General features: G+C 30.6%; 2 protein-coding genes across 2 annotated transcripts; one reads left to right on the top strand and one right to left on the bottom strand.

Moving 5' to 3' along the window:
- Positions 1 to 5,113: 5,113 nt before the first annotated feature.
- Positions 5,114 to 12,253, top strand: LOC137818474 (2-oxoisovalerate dehydrogenase subunit beta 1, mitochondrial). The gene is made up of 13 exons (XM_068621926.2): positions 5,114 to 5,697; positions 6,465 to 6,576; positions 7,083 to 7,118; positions 7,218 to 7,277; positions 7,352 to 7,409; positions 7,495 to 7,592; positions 9,034 to 9,123; positions 9,209 to 9,277; positions 9,383 to 9,469; positions 10,885 to 10,980; positions 11,059 to 11,136; positions 11,818 to 11,904; positions 12,008 to 12,253. The coding sequence occupies exons 1-13, from the start codon at positions 5,537 to 5,539 to the stop codon at positions 12,041 to 12,043; spliced, it is 1,068 nt and encodes a 355-aa protein (XP_068478027.2). The 5' UTR covers positions 5,114 to 5,536; the 3' UTR covers positions 12,044 to 12,253.
- A 763-nt stretch (positions 12,254 to 13,016) lies between these two features.
- Positions 13,017 to 15,961, bottom strand: AMY1 (alpha-amylase-like protein). The gene is made up of 4 exons (XM_068622291.2): positions 15,354 to 15,961; positions 15,012 to 15,141; positions 13,785 to 14,587; positions 13,017 to 13,446 (listed from the first exon to the last, which is right to left on the bottom strand). Exons 1-4 carry the CDS (start codon positions 15,435 to 15,437, stop codon positions 13,201 to 13,203), a joined length of 1,263 nt encoding a protein of 420 aa, XP_068478392.1. The 5' UTR covers positions 15,438 to 15,961; the 3' UTR covers positions 13,017 to 13,200.
- Positions 15,962 to 24,987: the final 9,026 nt, after the last annotated feature.

Raw genomic sequence — 24,987 nt, 5'->3', positions numbered from 1 at the left:
ACAATCTTTGTTATGTTAACCATATACTAAAAATGTAATATACCAATTGAGCTTATAATTTTGAAACAAGATGTTGTGAACCTAACGCCAATTTAAGATCAAGAATAATGAAATAATTTTTCAATGTGAACTACAAATCACTCCAAAATGAAGATTATGAAAAAAGAAAAAATATAAAGTTAAAAATGAATAAATGATTTTCTATGTTAGGAAAGATAAACTCTTTTTGTAAGATAAACGCTTTTTGTTTGCATATATCTAACGATGCATACAGTTCACTCTTATAAAAGAAGTAAAATATAAGTATTATTGTTGATGAGATGAACTAACATGCCATCATAATGTTGGAGTTGAAGCTTATGTTGAAATCACTTATTTTCTCGTTACGCTTTATCAGGTTAAAATCACTTATTTTCTCATAAGGCTTGATCAGTTTGTTTTAACATATTAAAACTATGATTCAGTAGGTGTATTTCACTAATAAGTGAATTCAATAGATTATTTTGAAGTTTTAATATGTTAAACCTAATAGATACTTCTACATAACTCTCACTCTGAAAACATTTTTAAAAAAACAAATTTTTTTGAAATTTATTGAGAAAATATTTATTCGAAAAGTGTTCATGTGATTGTTCTTTAAGTTTTCTTTAGCAATCTTTAAATTCATTTTGGTTTATTTAAGAAGTGTTCATATGATTTGGTTTTTGTTTAGGTTGAATCATTCAAATTAGGTGATAGAAGACCATCTTCATTTCCAAAGCCACCATACACTCAGCTAAGAGCAGAAGATCAACCACATAAATGTACAGAAGAAATATTTTCCTTAGTTTGTACAAATTGTAAAAAGTATAATAGTATTTTGTTTAAGCTTTGTATTTCTAAGTCAATTCTAGAATAGGTTAAAAATAACTCAAAGTCACTCTAGAAACCTTCATTTGAGACTCAAGCAAAGGCTTCTAGAGCACCTTAAGGAGCATGGACATCCATGAGCTTGGTTTAACCTTCACCATAATTAAGTTCACTTAACTAATAAGGTGAAGGAAATCAAGAGGCACGATTTTGAGACACATGAACATGTAAATAAGTGGCCCCTCCTTTAAAACAGAATTGGAATATTAATGAATTGTGTTTCTGAATTTTCAACACATTTCTCTCCAATTCTCTCTTTGATAGATGCTATCAAGCCCAGTGAAACCCCAAGGAAGTTGGCCTAACTTTTTGCTTGAACGTTGCACCTAAAATACATGCATACTCACCTTCTTCTTCAACTCCATTCGGCGCAAACCTCCCTCAAGTCTTCCGTTGTCATCAACTTCCTTCCAAACACAAGAATGTCATTGCATCATTGTATAAGGATACACACAACCATATGTTTGAATACATAAGTGAGACAATATGTACAAGTTATGAAAACATCTCTGACCAAAGTCAAGAATAAAAAATCAAAAGCTCGGGAAGTAGAAAGGTTCAAGTCTCACTTCTTCTTAAGTCAAGGATGGATAAGAATGAATGTGTTAAGCTAAGGATGTTAAATAAAGTCGTTTATTGGGAGACAATTAATTTTTATTTTTTTTTTGAAGTTGTTCTTTAGGAAAAAACATAAGTTTGGAGTGAATTTTAAGAATTGAAGCAATTAAAGAAAAAAACCAAGCGCTTGAAACCTTGGCAAAAGAAAATACAAATTGGTTAAATACAAAAGCATGGAGATAACCCAATTTATGCAGAAATATGCTTAAAGTTCAAGTTTAGCCAATAATATCAATTCAAGTCCAACTAGACTTGATTAAGTAAATCTTATCTAAAATAGTGAATTTATTCTTAATTACAATCTAAGAAAGCCATGGTTAAACTCTCTAAGTGTGAATAGAAATGTACTCAGTAGCCATCTTCATTAATCTATCCATTATTACCCACATCAAATCATGTTTCTTCATTGATGCGACAAGTAGGCAATAAAACCATGGAAATAGTATTCCACCCCACCTTGGGAATTTCTAACTATGTTAACATACCTCCAACTCGTTGATTGTTCAACCTTTGATTTTTTACAAGCTAAATGAGTAGCTACAAACTTGACTATATCTTTCTTTGTATCATGCCAACAAAAAGACTTTTTGAAATCTTGATACCCCTTGGTTATACTTAGATGTAAATTGAGCTTGCTTTCATAATTCTTCGATAACTCGTCTGCTTTAATTTATCATACTCTAACACATATATTTTTGTTTCTAAATATTAAGAAACATTTTGTTTCCCAAAGAGAAACAGTAAACTAGTTAGAATATACTACAACTCTAGAAAAGTATTCTCTTATTTGTTCATCCAAGCCAAAAGCTCATTCTTTGTAGTTCAGTTGTGTTGATAATATTACTATCTTAGAAAACCTTTTCATAAACCTCCTATAATAGTCAATTAAATCCACATTAATTTTGGTTTCCATGTTAGTCTTGGGACATTACACATTACGTTGAAGCATTGCCTCTACTTTGATTGAATCCACTAGACTTTCTGAGTTGGTACAATATACCCTAAAATTTGCACCTTCATCGACTAACACTCCCATTTAAACTATTTTTCCTTAAGAAGTCTATCATTGCCCTTAGGTGTTCCTCATGTGTCTCCTTAGTATAGGATATATAAGCATTTTAAAATATATCATCAACAACAAAACACCTATATCATCAGCATATAAAATGTGTTCCTTTTACATATCTTCATTCTTCACTTAAATTTGTGGATACCTTAATCTCATGTCTATTTTAGAAAACATTAATGTTTCATGCAACGTGATATATCAAACAGTCATTCCTTACCAATTTTGTTTAACCTTTGATAATCTACACACAACTTAGATCACACCTATTTCTTCTTTACCGGTAACATTGATGTTCCTCATTCTGACACATTCAACATGATAAAAACATTTTCCCATATAATCTCCAATTTCTTTTTCTTTAGCTTTACTATTAAATTGGAGTCATATTATAAGGTTCCATAAACACTAACCTCACCTCAAGCACCAGATTAAAGGAAAATGCTACTTCTATCATGGAATGAAACATTGACACTTCCTCTAAAAATATGTGTGTAAAACTCTAAGCAGATAACATACAACTTATGTAACCCTTACAATTGATGTCTATATGAAACTAGATCATAAAGCAACTTACTGTAACTTGTAACTCACTCCACACTCGTTATGCAACCATTTGCTTCATATTCTTCTAATTTGAAGATACTACCTTCTATTCATCACAAAATAAAACAATGCAATTGACATAGATTCAATTCATTCCAAAGATTATATTTAGATCCTCCAAAGGTAGGCCTCTCAAATTCACTTAGAATTTGTGTCCATCATCAACAACAAAGCACCTATAGTATATAAAAATGCTACACCAAAACAAATAATGGTATAAAACTATTAACTTAAAAGGAAACTTTAAAATCTACAAATAAATACTTGATATAAATAAATGTATTACACTAAAAAAAATATGTTTAACATCAAATTATACAGAATATAAAAATAATAATCCAAAACATGTCTTCAAAATGTACTCTACTTTTTAGAATTAAAATAGAAAATCATTTTGATTTAGTCATGAGTGTGCACCCTCATCACTATCAAAAAATTTCTTTCTTAATACTTTTATTTTCATTTATAATAATCAATTGACCCAAATACTCAAATACAAACAAAATAGACTTAGACAAATATCTAAAAGCAAAAGAAACACAACAAATCCACTACCCTCAACTCATCCTGGACGAACAACTCTTATACCATAAATGTAATACTTTAAAAATTAAACTAGTAACTATACTGTAAACCCTTCAAAGGGTTTGTACAAAACTTATAATACAACATAATTCATTTTAAAAAAATTACAAATCAATTAAACATACAAACTAATACACACTTTACACTTTAAAAATTACAAGTCATTATGTATACTATTCATATTAATCTCATAGACTAACACGAAATATTTTTCTTCAAATAACCACAACTTCAACTAATTTGTCTCAAATGCGATAATCTAACACAAAAACCGACAACACACAACAAATTTAATCCATTCAAACTATACAAATCTCGTCACAAACTCAAACATTAAAATCTTATTCAAACAACACATTACCTTGCATAAACCTCAAGATATCGTGACCACGTCACCTTCACATCCAGATAATCTATTCAAAGGTTCTATAAAAAAACTTAAATAACTTTCGTTACCTATAATTTCTTATTTCAAAGAGAATTTTAGCTCAAACAAGAAACCCATTCAAAATCGACCTAAAACAAAACATCCAAACATTTCAGTATAAAATTTATCAAGTTGTGGAAATCACTTTTTTTAGCTAACTCTACCAAGATTAATGACAAAATCATAACAAAAAGATAGATGAAAAATTCTTAAAATAAATGAAAATTTATTCTATATTTAAAAATGTGATCGATTACAAGTAATTATTGGTTTCTAACTACTACGAAGTACGGTCATATTCTAAAAAACTGAGATATAAAAGCAAGATCTTATAGAGAGGTTCAAGGAAGAGAAAAAAAAAATGAGTGAATGAGAAAACGAAAAAAGAGAGAGCATTCATTACATTTGTATTTAATGTGTCTTGAACCTAATAATATATTCACGTAAGAGTAAAAAATAAAGTTATCTTAACCGTTGATCTATACTTCTTACAAAAGAAACTTAAATACATCAATATATTATTATAAAAAATCCTTTACACGATTATTAATAAACTTATTAGTAAGAGTCTGAGTTTTTCAAAAGATCAAATTGGATATTTAGTACATAAAGAATTATTATGGATAATGATAGTTAACACCACATTTAACATTCAATAAAATTATTATTTTATTATAATATAATATTTTATTCTTAAAACTAGTTGTTTTTTTTAAAAAAAACTTTATACCACATTTAACATTCAATAAAATTATTATTTTATTATAATATAATATTTTATTCTTAAAACTAGTTTTTTTAAAAAAAACTTTATTAAAAATTATCCTATTTTTATTATAAAAAAACTCATTTTACACGTGATAATCGGAGACAAATAAAGCTGCAGCGCGCTGGATAGGGTCAGTGACTCGAACACACACCACATCTTATCTACTTTATATTATTTATTACCATTACTAATATTAATTATTAACTTCAATTTTCAGAACCAAACAACGTTGTTGTGTTTGATTGTTATTGGTTCGTTCATCCCACTCGTAAAACCCGTATTTTACATCGAAATAAAACAATTTTCCGATCATGGTTCAGATTTTACCCCAGATCAATGTTTCTCCCCCAAATTTTTGATTTAATTTCTTAAATTTTATCTTCTCACACATTCCCTGCACAGAGCAAGGTAGGTACTTGTAGACATACCCAACTACCTTTCAACTTGAAAGGCTGAAAATTGTGAACTTGAAGAGAGGAGAGAAGAGTTTGATCAAATTCAAGTTCAAATCCGCTTCTGGGTGCTATTGTATCAGCAAGTTTTTCACATCATAGACATGTCAACCAAGTTTGGAAGATTGGTCTCTTTGGTTTGCAATAGAGGATTTTCCACCTCGTCCAGTGTTCAAAAGGGTGGTTCTGAGCAAGGTGTGAAATCATTGAACCTCTGTTCTGCAATTAATCAGGCTCTGCACATTGCCTTGGACTCTGATCCCCGGTTGGTCTCTCTGTTTATTTATTTCATGAAGATATATCTAGTGAGAGTGTGAGAAGTGATACGAGTAAATTTTGATCTTACATTCCTAGATGATGAAATGGTTTGAAAAATGTACTTTAGCTTTAGGAATTTCGGTGTATCATTTGCACTGTTTCCCTGTTATTCTAAAAGGTGGTTTCTAATTTTGATATCACAAAATAAAATAAAAAACGTTGGAGCGGACTGAGGGGGAAAGAAAGCATTGGACTGTAACATCTAAAACATCATTCCAAGAAACATTCAATTCCCTAGAGTTTTTTCCTTTTGATTTTTACTTTTTGTTAAAACTTAATCTTTATTTTTTTCCTTTTGATTTGGGGCTTCTGTTAAGGAAATGATTTTATATTTTCTATGAAGGGCCCAATAGGGAAGTCAACAAATAGTTGGTTGGTGGTGACTCCCAAGTCTCAAATCCCTTGTGTAGAACATTATTTTGAGATTTAATGGAAGTGTGAACTGTTATGTAAAACCAAACTTTGTTCGCAAAGGTTGCTCTTGGAAGCTTGTATTTCAGCACTCTATTAAACAAACTCTGTTAAAGTAATATTCAGATATTGCATATCTCGATGGAGCCTTAGCATGTTTGAGAAGTTGTATGATTCTGTTTCTTCTAATATTAACTCAATTGACAGACTTTAAGGTTCTATCAGTTGCACTATTTAAGAGTTGTTTATGTATAACATGAATATCCGGTGTACTTCCTTATCTTCTCTTGCACATCATCACAGTTCTTATGTGTTTGGAGAGGATGTAAGCTTTGGTGGTGTGTTCCGCTGCACAACTGGATTAGCAGACCAATTTGGTAAAAAGAGGGTTTTCAATACTCCTCTCTGTGAGCAGGTATTTATTTTTATAATTTTCACATTGCCTATGTGCTTTCTTTTTCTTTCTTTCTTTTTTTGTCCCATGTAAATGTTTTTTTTTTTATCAGCAAAGAATTAAGTAAATTAAAAGGAATACTTTAGGGGTATTCCAACCCTTATACAATAACCCACATTTAATCTAATGGCTAAAAACAGAGGCTACAAAATGCAACAAGAACCTGTATAAAAACTAGCCTATCCTAAGCTTTTAACCAATACTTAGCCATGTAAATGTGTGTATATTTAATAAGCATGATGAAAGTATGGTTCTAATATCACACAAATCAAAAGTAAATTCTAACCTCCAAGATGATTTTCTATCAAAGAAAGGGGAAAAAAAGCATAAAATAGAGCATTTTCTAGAACATGAGTGTACATTTTACCGTATTTCTTATTTTTACACTAAGTATCTTACTAATTATTTTTGTAGTTTGTATATCCTGAGAATTGAAATAAACTTTAATATTGCAATGCTACTCACAGGGTATTGTTGGCTTTGGCATTGGTCTAGCAGCAATGGTGAGTCTCTGAGGTTAAAATAATTCATTTATATATCTTTGTTATCAAACCTTACTACAATGTGATATATTCAAGCTATTTATGTATTTTACCTGACAGGGAAATCGAGCCATAGCAGAAATCCAGTTTGCAGATTACATTTTCCCTGCTTTTGACCAGGCAAGCTAACTTCCATGGCTTGGTTTAGTCAAAAGGCCTCTTTTGATCAGTAATTGACCAATTTTAGTTTCCAGATTGTCAATGAAGCTGCTAAATTCAGATACCGGAGTGGGAACCAATTTAATTGTGGTGGTAAATTTCTATCACTGCTTCAGTGTTGAAGTTTGACTCATCTCTATTATCAGTTGCTGCATTAATTTTTTCTACTCATTTATAGGTTTAACAATTAGAACCCCTTATGGAGCTGTGGGCCATGGTGGGCATTACCACTCTCAGTCCCCTGAGGCTTTTTTCTGCCATGTCCCTGGTATCAAAGTATGGTGCTTTCATATGAACTTCAGTTTGTTTGTCAGAACCTTAGTTTTCTTTACTTCTATTTCTTGTCCATGTTGTTCAAATAAAAAGACCACCTACAATATAGTGTGTGATTGTTCAATAGACTATATGAATATTCAAATTCTAAACTTAAGGTAGTATGGCATGGCAAGAGTTGAAATCCATGACAATCATAAATTATTCGTTGTCCAATTAAGAAGATTATCAAGGTGAGTGGAAGTAATGGCAGAAAAATCATTTCAATGAAGTTGTAGACTAAGTTATTCAATAACGATAACATCTAAAAGGAAGGTTGAAGTTTTTAATGTATATATATTAAAATTGACCAAACAATATTTAAGTAGACTGTAACTTTATTAGAGAAAAGGTTCCTTTGACTTAGATTCATCTAGATGACATACTCTCGAAGTCCCTAAGGGATACTCTTGCAAAGTGAGTTTTAGATTTAACTCAACTTTAAAAAACTGCATTATAAGGTAAGGTTTGCATTCACTTTATATATTATAATTTGTTCATATCTCTAATACATCACCTCACACCAAGAATTGGACATCTAGAACATGAAAATAAATATTTATGGGTGACATGATAAACTCAACAAATTTCTCTAGATTAGATTTTGATACAATCTTAGAAAGTGTGGATTTTAGGCATAACACAACCTCATAAAAATTGACTTGTTATATGAGATTTGCATCCACTTACATACTATAATTTAATCATATCTCGAGTCTATATGGAATCTCAAACATATACTCATAATATTGTGCTCATTCGTAACAAGTAGGGTGCATATAATCTTTTTGCTTGATCTTAAGATAGAATGTTAATCTATATTAAAACCGAAGAAGCCCAATACTTTCTTGGTCCAATCCATTCCTCAACCTTCACCATATTCTTCAAAATATTCTTAACTTCTTTTCTGTTATATTTGCTGTAAATATCAGTAGATTCTAGATAGTATTAGTTGTATACTGTAGCAATGTTTCTTTATTTGTTTTTTTCCTTTTTGTTGTCCTTGTTGTTGCTTATCAGATAGGATCTCATCTTGTATAAATATTCCCACATTGGGATAATCAATATGGCGGAATATTTCATCATTCAATCTTGTCCTTACCTCTTTTTTATATGGTTAAACTACAGTTCTAGAACTTCAGTAGGTTGAAGTAGAATTGTATACTTTATCCATTTAGGCCCAATAGAACCACTAGTCATGGTCTCTAAATAGTCTTGATCTTTCTCCCTTTCCCTTATATTTTAATTGATTTGAATTACATATTCTCAAGTTTATGCGAGTTGTGATTGCATAAGAACTATAGCATGCCACCCATTTCATGTGGGAAAGCAAAATTTTGAAAATTTGGCCTTTCCTATAGATAATTACTTTTTCCCCAAATGCCTCAACTGATTTTCTTTGAAGGTGGTCATCCCCAGAAGTCCACGACAAGCAAAAGGGTTGTTGCTATCTTGCATTCGAGATCCAAATCCTATAGTATTTTTTGAACCGAAGGTTGTTTTCTACCAAAATAGCCTCAATGTGTTATGAGCATAGTATGCGTCTTTTACATTTTTAATATTGTGATTCATGGTTTCAGTGGCTTTATCGTTTGGCTGTAGAAGAAGTACCGGAGGATGATTACATGCTGCCTTTATCTGAGGCTGAGGTACACCACATGTCACACTGAATAAAAGAAAAAAATTTGCACAACACTATTGGCACGGTATTCTGTGAAACATTTATTCTGATGAATATTGAAATGTGTATTCAGGTAATTCGGCAAGGAAGCGATATAACACTTGTTGGATGGGGGGCTCAATTGTCTATAATGGAACAAGCTTGTCTTGATGCTGAAAAAGTAAGTGGATGTTGCATTGCAACTGAAACTCTTGAAACATGTATTCTGCATCACACCATATTTTTGTTCACTTTTTGTTTATGTTGGCCCACTGATTCTGGAGAATTTCACTTGATGCAACCTAATAAACTTGGTATATAGAGTCAGTTTTTCCAAGAAGCAAAAGAATTAAGGTGGAATCTAAGGACTAGTATGCGTTATTGGGTTTGAAAAAGTAAGTGGCTGTTGCATTGCAACTGAAAGCTCTTGAAACATGAATTCTGCATAACACCATATTTTTGTTCACTTGTGGTTTATGTTGGGAAACTGAGTCTGAAGAATTTCACTTGATGGAACCTAATAAACTTGGTATGTAGAGTCAGTTTTTCCAAGAAGCGATGGAATTAAGTTGGAATATGTGTTATTGTGTTTGATGGAAGGGAAACCAGTTTGATTCCCATGTTTAATGTAAGAAATTAGGACAAAAATGGAATTGGGACTTCAATCAAATAGCATAAAAAAGTACTTTATCATTTAAATATGTGTAATGGTTTATAATGTAAAGTCCCAGAAGACTTTCATTAAAATTATTTTGGAATTCTGAACGATGAAAAATAGGGGGAAATAAGCAACAGATGATGAGTGCATTATTTTATGTCATAGCAATGAACTTATGTCAAGATGCAATTGTTGTTTAATGCAGCCGAGTAAGGACATCAATTTAGATTGAGGGTATTTATATTTTTCAAAAACACATTGAGGGCATGCAGGAATATGATCAATTCTATTCCAAAATTCATGGAATCCATCCTCTGTTCTGGAGTAAATTGTGATTGTGTAATTTGGGTTAGATTCAAACAGTTATATCAGTTATTTTTCTACCATACCAAATATAACAATCATCATTTTCGTTATATGAACCCATAATATAGTTTTCAATGTCATGCACCATACTAATTATGTTGAGGTTTTTTTTTTTTTTTTTGTACTTCCTCTGGTTGGAGCCACTTCACAAGAATTAAAAAAAATTAATTAGTGGTGTTAAATTTGTCAATGTTTAGAGTTAGTTACCTTACCTTTAATACTATTAGAATTTCATTTTGTTCTCTCTTTCTACCTTTAATTAATGCATCTCAAATTAAGGGTGTAAAAGGACCAAGGAAAACTTCCCAAAGGTTCACATGAACAGGATCAAACTAAAACTATATATATATATATATATATATATATATATATACACATATATAAAGAGCATCCAATTCACTGGCTCTCCTCTATTGTTTTCAAATGACTTGATAAGTTGATCAGTAAAAGAAAGCTTGACATTTCAATTTTTCATTTCTGCTATAATATCATATATAAGGAATTCATTTCTTAAGTGGAAGTCTGCATTTTCATATCTACTGAAATTCTAATGTTATTATGAGATTCTGCAGGAGGGAATTTCTTGTGAATTGATTGATCTGAAGACACTAATTCCTTGGGATAAGGAAACAGTAGAAGCCTCAGTAAATAAGACAGGAAGATTGCTCGTGAGTATACAGTTTATAGAATAATACTGTAACCTGGTTTGGTATTACCTCACATGATGCTTTGAATGCACTTTGTAGGTTAGTCATGAGGCTCCTATAACTGGAGGTTTTGGTGCTGAAGTCTCAGCTTCCATTGTTGAGCGTTGCTTCTCAAGGGTATGCTTATATATTTTTATGCATACCTCTGAAAGTTGGAGTCATTTATTAGTATGATTTTGTACCATGTGCATACAAATGTAAGCTCCCAGCCCATAGGAATATTCATATCTGCATGATTTTCCTTTCAAATGCTACTCTCAACAAAGGGTAATTTTTATTTTCATTAGCCTTCTCAACAAACTTTCATGTAGAAATCTCAAAATTCATAAAAATCCCACCTAGAGGAATAAAAGCTTGGCTGTTTTTGAATGTAAAAACTGTTTTTGAATATATACACACACACACACACACACACATATATATATATACACACACACACATATATATATATATATGTATCTTCAAGATTAACCAAATTCAACCAAACATGTTGGTAGTTTTTCTGAAAGAAAAGAAAAATAGAAAAGCAAATCTGTGACAGTATTTTAATGAGAGTTGAGAAATAATTTTCAGGACATGTAATAATTTCAAAAGAACAGAACTTCCATGTTACCAAGATTTCAGTTCAGCAATCTTAGATTACTGACTACTTGCTCCTTAGGTGTAGGAACCACTTACTGACAGAGTCAAAAAAACTGAATCATTAAAAGATAAAGATAACAAAGTAAGGCCACGTAAAAGAGGCTAAAAGCAACTAATAAACACGTGTTAAGCTTGTGTTTCTCTTTTGTGGCACAGTTAGAGGCCCCTGTAGCAAGAATTTGTGGTCTGGACACTCCTTTTCCTTTGGTTTTTGAGCCTTTCTACGTGCCAACAAAAAATAAGGTAACTTGTTTGTTTACCTCAAATTTATCTTCGTTTCTTTTATGCATCATGTTTAAGATCTGTATTGACTGATAACAGCTTACCCTTCATTCATTCAATGCAGATATTGGATGCAATAAAATCAACTGTGAAGTACTAATGAAGTTAGTCACCATTTTTTGGTCATCTATAAAATCTTGATGCCATTGAAGTATACAAAACTGATATATAAAATATCAACAAAAGAACAATGGGCATACACATGTAGTGCTTTTAATTTTCTTTTATGATGCCCTGTGTATTCAGAATGTCAAATATTTGAACCCCATTAGTAAAACTCTCCTATAATAAATGGTCGTTTTTTCTTTCATTTTTTTACCTTCATAATAATGTGTATCCAAACGCATTGACACTTATTTATCCAACAAGAAACAAAAAAAAAAAAAATTGTGTTAAAAATATTCTTAAGATTTTTTACATTAAAACTTAAATAAATCTATAGAATTTTAGACAATAGTCATTTTCGAAGTACTTTTTGTTTGACCATCCGAATTATGTACACTTGAATTGTTGCAGTTTCGTGATGTTAATTTTAACAATAAAGTTGTTTTTTTCAGTCAGTATACAAAGTTATTTGATATAGTTAAAATAGTTTAAAATAATAAATATGGCTAACTTTTTATTATTATATATATATTTATATGTATATTAAAATTTTGAAAGTGATTCTTGTTTTCAATAAGTTGACGCACGTGTGTTGACAACATGGGTCATCAAATTAAATATTTTTAAAAATAAAAACAATGGCAATCAAATCAAAATTATTTTACGAAAAAAAAAACTACATACTTTTAATTTTTCATTATTATGAAAAATATGAATGAACAAAATTAACATCACAAATAAATATGTTTATTGTACTTATAATTTAAGAGACTAAATATTTTCTATGAAGTATTATATACGTGGGAAAAGAATTTAAGGATTTACCTTGTCCAATTGACAAGATAGTAAGAACTCTTCTGTTCTTAATGTTCTTGGAATAAACCATTAATAATGGCATCTAATTGTTCTTGGGGAGAAATGGATTTAGCAATAACAAAACAATCTTCTCATCTAATTTCTCACACATGTGAAAGATAAAAACTTTGCATTAAGATTTGTGATCTTGGTATTATTCTTTATAAAACATTAAGGAAAATTGCATTGGGTAAAGGGTTGAATTGAACATTGCATAAAATGATCTTAAACCCAATGACAAGGTAGAGTTTATGATAAACATGAAGTGTTCCTTATCGTATAATGTAATAAATTGGGTCACTCCCACACGGCATAGTCTTGGCCAGAGGTAGCAACATGGAAATTTGAGGGAATAAGTTTTCCAAGGTCCATCTTTGGCCCTATCTTCACCATGATCTTGTTGTCTATCTTTGCAACATAAAGGTCACCTTCAGCTGCCATAATTTCCACAGTGCTTTTCTCATTGATCCCATTCCTCACCCTTATGCTACTCAATTTGGCAATCTGTTCCTTCAAACCCCAATCAAAGAAATGGTCGTAGAACTGCATAACAAGAAAGAATATTAAGGGTAAAATACAAACAAAGCAAAGTAGCACACCATATCTTTTAACTTCAAAAACATAATATACTTATATTATATCCCTTGAGATTTCTTCAGACCATACTTGATTCTATGCTATTTTAGCATTTTCAGCAACCCTTTTGTAAAAAGATACTTCTAATGTGTTTCATGAGTAACATATATAGTATCAATCAATGAAATGTATAAGGAGTGACAGTACAATACACAGAGGTAAGTGTTGAACAATTTACTGTGTTAGTGTAATTTATTGGAAAAAATATATGCATTGAAAGTTGAAAAGGTTGGAGAAAATAGTACTATTGAGGGGGTGCCAGGGTGTGTTAGAATGTAGGCATATCCTTGCATGACTTTGTCAGAAGGGAATGGCCAAAGTCTCTGTGTGGAACCAGTGTCATGGTTGTCAATAAAGGTAACTGCATTTTCTGGTTTCACACCAATCATTCCAGAAGGCTTGCCATTTGGATCAATCAACCTCCACAGCTCCCCTTGCACAGCAGCTTGAAGAATTCCTTTGGTTGTGAAATCAAAGGCAGTAATAGCCCCACCTGCAGATTCAACCCAATTCACCAGTGCCCCACGATGGCTATCTTGGTTATAGGTAGGCTTCCCATTCTCATATGAGAGAGGATCCCATTTCTCTCCTACTGCAAAATCTGGCCTAGTTTGTTCCATATAGATCTTGGAAATGCTAGGGGCATAGCCCTTCACAAAATCAAACCTCCATCCATCAAAACCAACCTCAGTTTTGAGCCAATTCATCCATTCAGACAACTCTCTTTGCACCTGCGGATTGAGATGGTCAATGTCAGGTGCAGCATCATAGCTCTCTCCACTGTCATTGTTTCCAGTGCCATCAGAATAAGTAGTGTCATCTTTGCAAATGAAAGATGGACCCCAATCAAGGCGTGCATCTGGAGTACCACCTTCAAAGATACAATATATTCCTCTTCCATCTTTCCTCTCTGCAGTTCTGTGGTTGATCACTATGTCAGCCAGGCACTTGATCCCCTTCTCATGAAAAGCAGCAATTAGGGACTTCAGTTCATCCTTGGATCCATACCTTGATGCATCAAGATCATATAGCCTTCCTGGAAGATACCCTGAATCCAAAAGTTCCATAAACACTAATCAGTTTCTTTAAACATGATTGGTAAAAACTGCTGTTCACAAATAACATGTTTGCCAAAAGAATTTAATTAGAATGCCATGTAAGTATAACAATTTTACACTGTCATATAATCACATATTGTCATGTAAGAAAGTTTTGTTGGTTTTTATAGTTACTAATTTAATGCCTTGCTTAGGATAGTTTCTGAATTCTGATTGATTAACTCACAGCTACTTTTCCTTTAGTCAAATCATGCTTTGCAAACTATATCCCAAATTGACACATATTTAGCATAGAACAACCTTACATGGAAAAAAATCTGCTAGAAATTTAGTCATATATGATGAAATTGGGTGACAGATGCTGATCATCATCCATTAATATTTTATTTGAGTGAGGAAGGTAGAAAGATGAACCTTCAGGAGAAACAGATTGAGAGGGAGGAGGGAGCCACACATGAGTAATTCCTGCATTTGCAATGTCAGGAACCGAGTTCTTCAGCGAGTTGTACCAACCCCCTTTCTTACTTGATTCCCAGTTGAATCCCTGTCACAACATTAATCATATTCATGCAGAGGTTAGTTAGAAATGTAATTCAAAAGGGTTATGTTATGATGCACAAATATAGTACAAGTATAATATATGATATGTATTCAATATAAGATACAACATAATTCATGTTAGGTTGTTTTGTTAAGTCTGTTGTATGCATTTGTGAGTGTCAAAATCAAAGAATAGGGGAAGTGGTGATGTGATACCTGAAACAGCAAGGCAGAGGAAGAGAAAAGAGGAGAGAGTGAAATGAAGAGACAAAAGATGCTGAGCCGAGAGAAGGAATGCATAGCTTTGATTATGTTTTGGTGTTGTGCTGAGTGTTTCTGCAGCTACCTAGCTGTGCCTTATATAGAGGCAAATATTACCTTATTTGCATGTCCAAAGAATCATGATGTTGAGTCTTGAGTTAGGTAAATTAAGACTTGAAAGAGTGAAATTTATGTCATCAAGATAAGATATAGCACCCAAAAAAAGTGATAATCATTGAAATGGAGATGATTGAGGAAGTTCATGAGCAAGAGGAAATGAAGGGCAGTGTGAATATATGGAATAGAAATTTTGGAGTAATTAGAGATAAGGCCTAAAGGGTGTGGAGACTTGACAAATTATACATGTAAGATAACATATTTGGAAAAAATAAACAGAAAAATATATCCTTTTGGAAGTTTTAGTGAAAAAGGATGAGAAATTGTTTTGTTTTTTAAGAAGGAAGAATGGTTGTGTAGCGTGTTTAAAAACTCTTGATCATGTTCCCACTGAAAGTAGTGGGCAATTTTATGGAGTAAGAATGCATTTGTAAAGAGTGATGCATGAGATAGAATTGTGGAGAGTTGGGAAGTCTTGAAAGAAGTAACTGTGATTGTGGGTCTCTCTTGGAGTAGTGGGAAACAAACCCAAAGAGTCAAAGTCGCGCAATTTTGGTACCAAATGAGCCTGTCAAACGCGTCTAGTTTTTCTGATATAAAAATGACTTCAATTTTACCACCTTTTGAGTTTTCTCATACAAGATAGATAGAAAATTTTATAATTTTTAAAATATGTAAATAAATTAAATTTAAATTTATTTTATTTTAAATTACTTATTTTTAAATATTTCATCTAGATTATTTTAACTAACATTAACAAACATTTTTCTTTATTAGTGTTTACTAAGATCGTTTTCAATTGATATCGACAACAACTATTTTAAAGTGAGATAAATTGAATTATTTTAATGAAGTCCTTGGTTGAGAAATGAATGTAGTATAACATAAACAATAAATTTGTTGACATTTATAAACATAATATTGAGATTATGTCATCAAAATCCCGATCAAATTGACAATGTGTCAGTCTTAGTCAACCCGACAATATGAAGAATAAAAACATAATTTTGAAAGATGTGGGCCTAAATCTACTTTGAAAGGATGTAGGTGTTGTTGAACATCTCAAGGATCCCAACTTCGGTGTTTGATGAAGTCATGATTGAAGACTTGTTGTCTTATGTGTTTAGGTAGCTTAAGTTTTAATTTGTTCGTCTTGATTAATCTTTTGCCTTTAGGAATGATGATGGATCCAAGAACAAAATATTTTTCAACTGGTTAAATTATTTTTCATCTGGTTAAAAGGATTTTCAATTGGTTAAAAAGATTTTCAACTTTCTTTAATTTTGTTTTCTGGAAAGCTACAATTTTTCAATTTGTTATCTTTTAAAACAATTGACTGAAAATACTGAAATGTTTTTAGATTTTTCTGTAATATATTTTATATACTGACAACCATATTTTAATGCGTAACATAAGAAATATTTTTAGTTTGAGTACATTCTAATCGAGAAAAATTAGTTTTCATACATACTACAATTTTTAAGTAAAATCAACATATTGTTTTGATTTTTAACTGGTTGATTTTACTAATTGTACCCTTTTGTTTTAAAAATTATTTTTGTTAAATCTCTATAAAAGGAATGATTTGTTTTAAAAAAAAAATGTTACTTACACAATTTACACTTTTAAATTTGTATGAACCTAAGAGTGAGAAGTTTTTTTGAAAGAGTTAGTCTTTGAAAGTTCTTGGAGACAAATCTTCATCATCTAGATAAAGGTCAAAGATTCTTCATTGTTGTTGTGAACTGAGAGGTTCTATTGTATTTTTTGGTTCACAGTCAAAGTGTTTTCGTTTCCTTACCTACTGTTTTGAAATTTTGTGTTTGTTGGGGCCAAGATAGGGTTTCTTGGTGTGATCACAACTATGAAAGGGTGTTGTACTGAGTGGTGTGGTTCTTGTAGTGTTCAAGAACTATTTTTTGCTTTTCTTGTAAAAGAATTGTGTTGCTTTATTGAATTCTATCTTCGTGTGAGGTGGGATTGGATGTAGTTCTGTTGTGAGTGAACCAATATAAAATCTTGGTGTCTTTTATGCCATTTTTATCATTGCTTTTTAATTTTCCTGCATAATATTATGTATTGGTTTTTGTTCTCTGTAGATCTGTTTGTATTTCAGAAATAACCAAAATTGTTGCATTAAGCAATATTGAGTATTACATCGTAAATTGATATTGTTTGTATTCATTCATATTCATTACTGATTAAACAAGTTAAATTGAAACAAAAGTTTTCTTAAAAATATTGTTTGATACCTTTGAATTCTGCATTTATCTTGAAAGTTGTAAAATCTCTATTATGTTATACTTAATCAGAAAAACAATATTTTATTTTCAAATATAATATGTTGAAATTAATTCAGAAATTTATTTCTTAAAACAATTTCAAATCTTTTCAAATTGTATTTCTGATTTACAAGATTGTGCTTTAAGATCTGTGTGTTAAAGAATTTAATCAATTATTTTTTAATAAAACAAATTCATTTTCTTAATCAATGTATTTCTTTATAAAATCAATATGTTGTTTTGGAAAATAATCTATTACAATTCTGTCTGATTTTTTATAAACCATTTATTGCGAAAATCTTTCTAAATACAATTAACCCCTCTTTAACTTAGCTTCCCATTAATTTAATAGGTCTGACACAACTCAGCTTGATGTGGGTCTGACTCGACTCAGTCGAATGTGGTTTTGACTCCACTCGATTTGATATGGACCTCAATTGATCTAGCCTGACCTAGACCTGACTCTACTAGGCTCGATGTTGACCCAACTTGGGCCATGTTTGACTTGCTCATAATCGAATTGACTCAGTATGGACCTTACTCGACTCACTTCGAGGTGGACCCAACTCAACTTAAGTTTAGGCCATACCCAACTCGGCTTGAGGTGGGCCTTAAATGACTCAACTCGAGGTGTGTTTGACTTGATTCAGGCTATCCTAGGCTCGACTTTGTTGGAACAACAGACTCTAGAAAGGTTGGTTGAATAGAGCCTTGACTATTCTCGTAGAGAACTAGACTAGATCATCTAGTGATTTTATATTGGTGCATCCAAATTCATGGGCTACGTCCAATTCTCCCTTGAGTAGACTGCTTAAGAGGTTGCACCAACAATCAATTGATTACAAATCAAGTACATCGACCCCACTTCGTTAGAAATGAGCACACAGATCACCCTTGGTTCTCACAAGTACACAAGCTACTCCTAGTGATACCTTCTTAATCTCCCTTAAAGACCAAAAGCTTTCAAAAGAAAAAAACACTCTCAGAGAGAACACAATTCAAGCTCACTAGGTATACTTTACAATGTGTAGAATTACAAAGGTCTGTAAGATATGATAGAAATAATTTTATATTGCAGTTGTGAGCTCTTCATTTCCAACTTGAACTTTTTTATACAGGCTTGGAAGATGATCGTTTATGAATATAGGAAAAAATACACAAAAAGTGGGGTTGAATAAAAATAAAAACTTTCCAGAAACATCATATGATTGGAAATACTTAGACGGTAGATCAATTAATCAAGTTGTGTGTTCTTCATCTTCAACTTGAACTTTTTATATAAGCTTGGAAGATGGTCATTTGTTAAAATAGGAAGACAAACACAAGAAGGGGGGTTGAATAAATATAAAAAATTTCTAGAAACATCGTCTTATTGGAAATTCTCAGACAATAGATCAGTTCATCAAGTGACCGGGCTTTAACTTTTTCATCTAATATATGTTATCCGACACAACTCAGAAATTTGTCTTAAGCACTTTTCTTATTTATTTCTAACACATCATCAAATAGTATTTCTAACGTATGATGGATCATAGCATATGCAACTTGAAATCTTATCTAATATATTAAATAAATGATTTTAAAGTAAGTTTTTTTCACAACTTGTTAGAACATTTTCACAAATATCGTTTGTCTATGAATATACAGACAATGTTTTCAAACTAACAAATCTATCAACTATTTAACTTTGAATGTAATGATCTGAGATAGATGCAAGTTTAGAGCTAGACTAATTTACCGGATCAAACAATTTCAAAGAAAGCGTTCTCATAAAGAGATTTGTACTAAAACACTTCTAATTAAGTTTGAAAGATCCAACTCAAACATTTAATAAATTTTCTAATTAAATAAACGTATTTTGAGAGATAGTCTTTAACTTGATATTTTGTTTGATAGGTCACATAAGAGGCAAATGGTATACTTTGTGTTTGACATTATGCTATAGATGCAAATGGAAATCTCAATTCAAAAAGGTTTTAGACAAAAACATTTTCTTTGAGTAATCTCAAGATTCTTTTCTTCCCACGTCAGTGCAGATAACAATAACATATAATATAGAAAAGATAAGGAAGAGAAATATGCTAAAAAAATTATAGTGGTTCATTTGTCTCAACAAACTACATTCATTTCTCAATCAAAAAATTGAGTTTCACTAAACAAACTAATGTTGTGAATTGCATCGAGTACTCTTTGGGTTTGTGAATACTCTTAAATGTTCCTTTGAGTATTCTTGACACAAGTCACTCCTGACTTAACTGAGTATTCTTTGGACTCATAGCCACTCCAAGCTAACCCTTTAAGTATTCTTTACTCAAGTCACTATTAGTTGACATCAAGTATTCTTTACAGTTAGGCACCCTTGCCTAACCTAGTATTCTTTTGGATTCAGCCACTCCTGCGTTTACGTCTCTCAACGAATACAAGAATATAAGTTTTCTCTCTTAGTTGAGATCATTGAAGCCTCTAAAGAGAGATTACATCTTTCGACGAATACAAGATGAAGGTTTACTCTCCTAGGTGACTGAATGAACACTTTTAGTGCTCTTCTAATGACATTTTTTGATCTGTGGATATGACACATCTCTACTCTCTTCTCTAGATTTATTTCTAAAGCTTTGAGGATTGCTCACCGTTTAGACAACATTTTTTCACAATGCAATCTTTGCTCTCTATTCTTCTTTGTGATTGTAGGCTTTATATAGGTGCTGGAAGAATATAATCGGTTAAAGCTCATTTCTATCTATTTAACAAGTTTAGTTATTGTTAAGAAAAATTTCAACGCCTCAAGGTTTTAATTAGTACTTAAAAATACCTAACTATAAAACATGATCATACTTTGTTTGTATAATGATAGTTTCAGAAAAATAACAAATAATGTAAATTGCAAGTGTTTCGTTTAAGAGACAATACAACATTATGTAGTCTTTTTTCAAAGTATGATAAGGAGCACATAAAAACATATGAAATGTGCACTATACATCAAATGGTCTACATCGTCTAGTGGGGCTTATAGGGTTAGACCGTCTAGGGTCTTAACAGACTTCACCTAGCTCGATGTGGGCTCAACTGAACTCAGAACGTCATAAACCTGATCAACCATGGCTTGACTTGGACCCAACTTGACCTATGCCTAACCCAACTCGACTTACTTGACTTGGACTCGACCTAACCTTATCCATACTAACATGGAACCAACTTAAATAGACCTAGTCTCTGACTTGACTCACCTATGCACCACCCAACTTAACCAACATGGATCCAACCTCACTTTGCCTTATATGAGCAAGGTATGTCTTAGTCTAACCTAACCTGTCCAAAATTGGATTCGGCCTGAGCTAGACTCAATTTGACTCAACATTACTTGGATCAGGCCTAAGTGACACCTTAGCCAAAGTAGATCGAACCTTACTTTGTCCAACATAAGCTAGGTCGTTCTTTTTAGTAATGATTTTTCTACACACGTTCTAGAATTAAATCTCTAGTAATTGACAAAGATGCTATTCTTGAAAGGAAAACAAAAATATATTATAACTACATGTCATTATTTTATTAAAGGATTAGGCTCCGCAACAAGTGATTTGCATACATCAACCATCACCAAAGTCATTGTGTTGTGCCGTTGTAATTCCACTTATGATATATGTAAATTAATTAAACAAAGTTGTTTGCTTTTATATGACCTACTTTTTTAATTATATATTTTAAGTGGAATTTAAATCACGATTTTATAAATTTGTGTGTCATCTTATCTTTTATTAATACTATGATATCATTATAATAAAATAAAATAAAAATATTTTATTGAACCGGTGTTTGATCCTAGTTGAATTTCTAGTTAAATCTCTGAAGTCATACATTCATCAATTCAATGACTAGGCTCTCATAACATTATGTATATATGAGTAAAAAAAAATAAAGTTTGTATTTATCTTTTAATGTTGCACATCTTAAGTGATAAGGATTTATACTCATGTTATAAAAAATTTGATTGTTTCCAAATAATTAAGAAAATAGAAAAGTTAGGATAATACTAAAAAATGGAAAAAAGTATATTTATGTTATTTAATTTTAACAAATAAGTAAGTATGGAAAATCATTAATTGTTAACAAGCTCACAAGATAAAAATTATTAAGAGACAAATTTTAAACTTTCGTCAACCAACAATCTGTCATACAAGATAAATAGGATATAAAGTTTCACTCTAAATTAAACAAATGAATGGTAGTTTGACACTTGAAATAAAAAACACTACAAATACAAATTAATATATTTTTATCATCAAAGTTATCAAAATGACTATATAATAAATATTTTAACCCCAAACTTATAACCTGAATATAATTGTGTCTAACTTGAGCATCAAAATGTCTTTATAGGTACCTCATTCTTACCAATAGAATGAGAGGATGAGAGACCATACGACAAGGAGACGAGTTAAAGAACCTGATAGGAGATATTTAGCTTTGTAAAAACAGTTAATATAAAAATAATGCTTATAAAGATTTCCAATTACAAAGTATAAATAATTACAAAAGTCTAATAAAGTTGTAATGCAAAATATAAATCTTGATTCGAACCATTTAACTTTTTTTTGTTCATCTATGATCCATGCATTCATTGGTATGATTTTTGGCTTGGGGTGCCTTCACTTTTCAAACAATTTAATATTTCCTTCCCACAATGATTTCTAATGCTATGTTGGATACTCATTAAAAATATGAAACTAAGGACTTAAAGAAGACGTATCTGATTTGGTGTAAGAAAGTTAGAACGTGTAATAGATATGTATAAATAAGAAACTCTAAATACTATATCTTTTAAAGGTAGTTAAGTTACCAAAATAGAGCTCATATTTCAGAAAATTTTGAGTTTAAATTTTGTGATTGTTATGGAAATTCTATTGCTTGATAATTTTAAATATACACGTATTTTTAACTTTTGTTTTGAGGTAAAGAAAAAGTAGGAGATTTAATTTATTTGAACCTTCTAATAAAAAAGAAACATCGTATATATCCTGAAAACTATTCATAATTTTAGGAAATAGGAAAAACTTATTCTAGGAGACAAATCCTTAATTATGGGATTGTTTTTACATACACTACAAGAAAATCGTAAAATAGAAACTAATTTTTAGAGACTAAAATAATTAGTTGCAATAGTAACTAAATTAGAGACCATTTTAGAAACTAAAAAAAAATTGGTTTCTAAATTAGTTTCTATTACTGTTAAATAGTTTCTAAATTGGTATCTAATTAGCAATAAAGGTTTTGCTAAATTAGTTTCTATTAGTGTTAATAACTTATATTCGTACTAAAATACAAGAAAATGTAAAGAAAACTATTTTTGAGAGAATGTCCTTATTAGTATTAAGAATTTAAGTGTGAGTGTAAATCCTATAGAAAGTTAAATAATATATAAAGAAATTTTTTTATAAATTTATTGTTTTAAGGTTATGAATTAGAGGTGATGTTAATTTTTTATATGAATTTCATTTATTTTTCATTAGTTTTGAATCTTTTGAATCACTCTCTCAAAAAATTCATCAGTAATTATAAGTGATGGTTCGTTTTAACTCAAACATGTTCAATTGTAAATTTAAGTTTTAAATACTAAATTAAATTATTTATATTTAATATATATATAATATATAAATTCCTCTCAAAATATTGATCCCTTTTTCTTATAACAACTTTAATGTTAGATAATGTAACTTCTATTAACAACAATCATCTATCATTACGTGAAAAAAAATATTATTAAAAAAAATACAAAAAATAACATCGTTATACATTCTAAATTAGCTAACTTATCAACACACATTTCTTTCACGGAAAATATAAGTAACCCTAAACCTGATTTTCCCACAGTAATTAAGACAAGTATTCCATTGATTACGAAGCATCCATGAAACATTAGTCCTAACCATAAACGCACCACAAACCAAGATAGAATCATCACATTCGAGTCATACATAAGAAAACCTCATCTTTTGAGCTTCCTCTATAGCATGTATAACTCCATAAAACTCAACAACCATAGCAGTCTGAATTTCAAGAAACGCAAAGAAAGCACCAATAAACTCATACTCCCACGAAAAAGATCTCCATAAGTAGCAAGACCAGGATATTTCCTAGAACATGATATCCCTTAACAACCTCATCAGTGTTAATTTTAACCTAACCTAGTTAAGGAAACTCCCATATAACCAAAAAATGAAAAAAAAAACTCGAAATATTGATCAATTACTTACCCAACATTTATAACTTGAAAACGTAGTGGATAAAATGAAAAATAAGTAGAACAATAATTAAATCCATTTTAACCCATTGTGAATACCCCTATTGACTGAAAGATACATATTAGTAGTATGAATATAAAAAAAAAAAAAAGGTACGTAGAGTAAAGAAAGAACCAAATGGAATAAGGTAATGAATGAATTGACAATAAAAATGAAATGACAGGGATAAGATGAGAAAGGCAAATTTGGCTTTATCAAAATCTTCAGTGGTTGAGACAAAACCCTTTTTCAGAGTTCATATGTTCATATTGCACTCTGATTTTCAAATGCACACAATTCACAACTCCATTCACATAAATCTATTAATTGGTTCACAAAACAAATCTAATGTCAATTAACATGATCGGATAATATTTTTTCAAGAAATGGCATTGTTAATACTTTTATTTTATGACAACTAATTCTTATCAAATTTGTAAACAAATGATAATCAAATATTTTTACTTTTATATATTTCAAAAGCATATATAACAATCATGTTTTTTTTTTTCACACAAAGAATCATTTCATTGATAATTGAAGATTAATCCTTTCAAAATGAAATTTTCTTTCAAGAAGCCTTTTTATAAAGTTACTCTTATCCATGAAACATTAAATAATTTCACAAATGATGTCTATGTGATATAAAATTTTAATTTAGAGGTGAATTTACAAAATAATCTTCTACATGAAACAATTTTGTTGAAGATTTCCAATTATTCACGATCTCAATTATTTTTAATGTAAATGACCATGTTAATAAAAGAACTATCAATTTAGTTATAACTGTCTCTTACACTAAAAAAAAATATTAAATAAAAACAAATTTTAAATACCAAAAATAATTAATTATTATATTAATTAAATTAGATATTTTATAAATTAAAAAAAATATAAGTATCTAAATTAGTT

The sequence above is a fragment of the Phaseolus vulgaris genome, chromosome 10 (genome assembly GCF_051622355.1).
Source record: "Phaseolus vulgaris cultivar YP4 chromosome 10, ASM5162235v1, whole genome shotgun sequence".
In the NCBI taxonomy this organism is placed as follows: Eukaryota; Viridiplantae; Streptophyta; class Magnoliopsida; order Fabales; family Fabaceae; genus Phaseolus; species Phaseolus vulgaris.
Note: the sequence above shows the minus strand (reverse complement) of the source record. Positions and strands in the feature narration are given on the sequence as shown.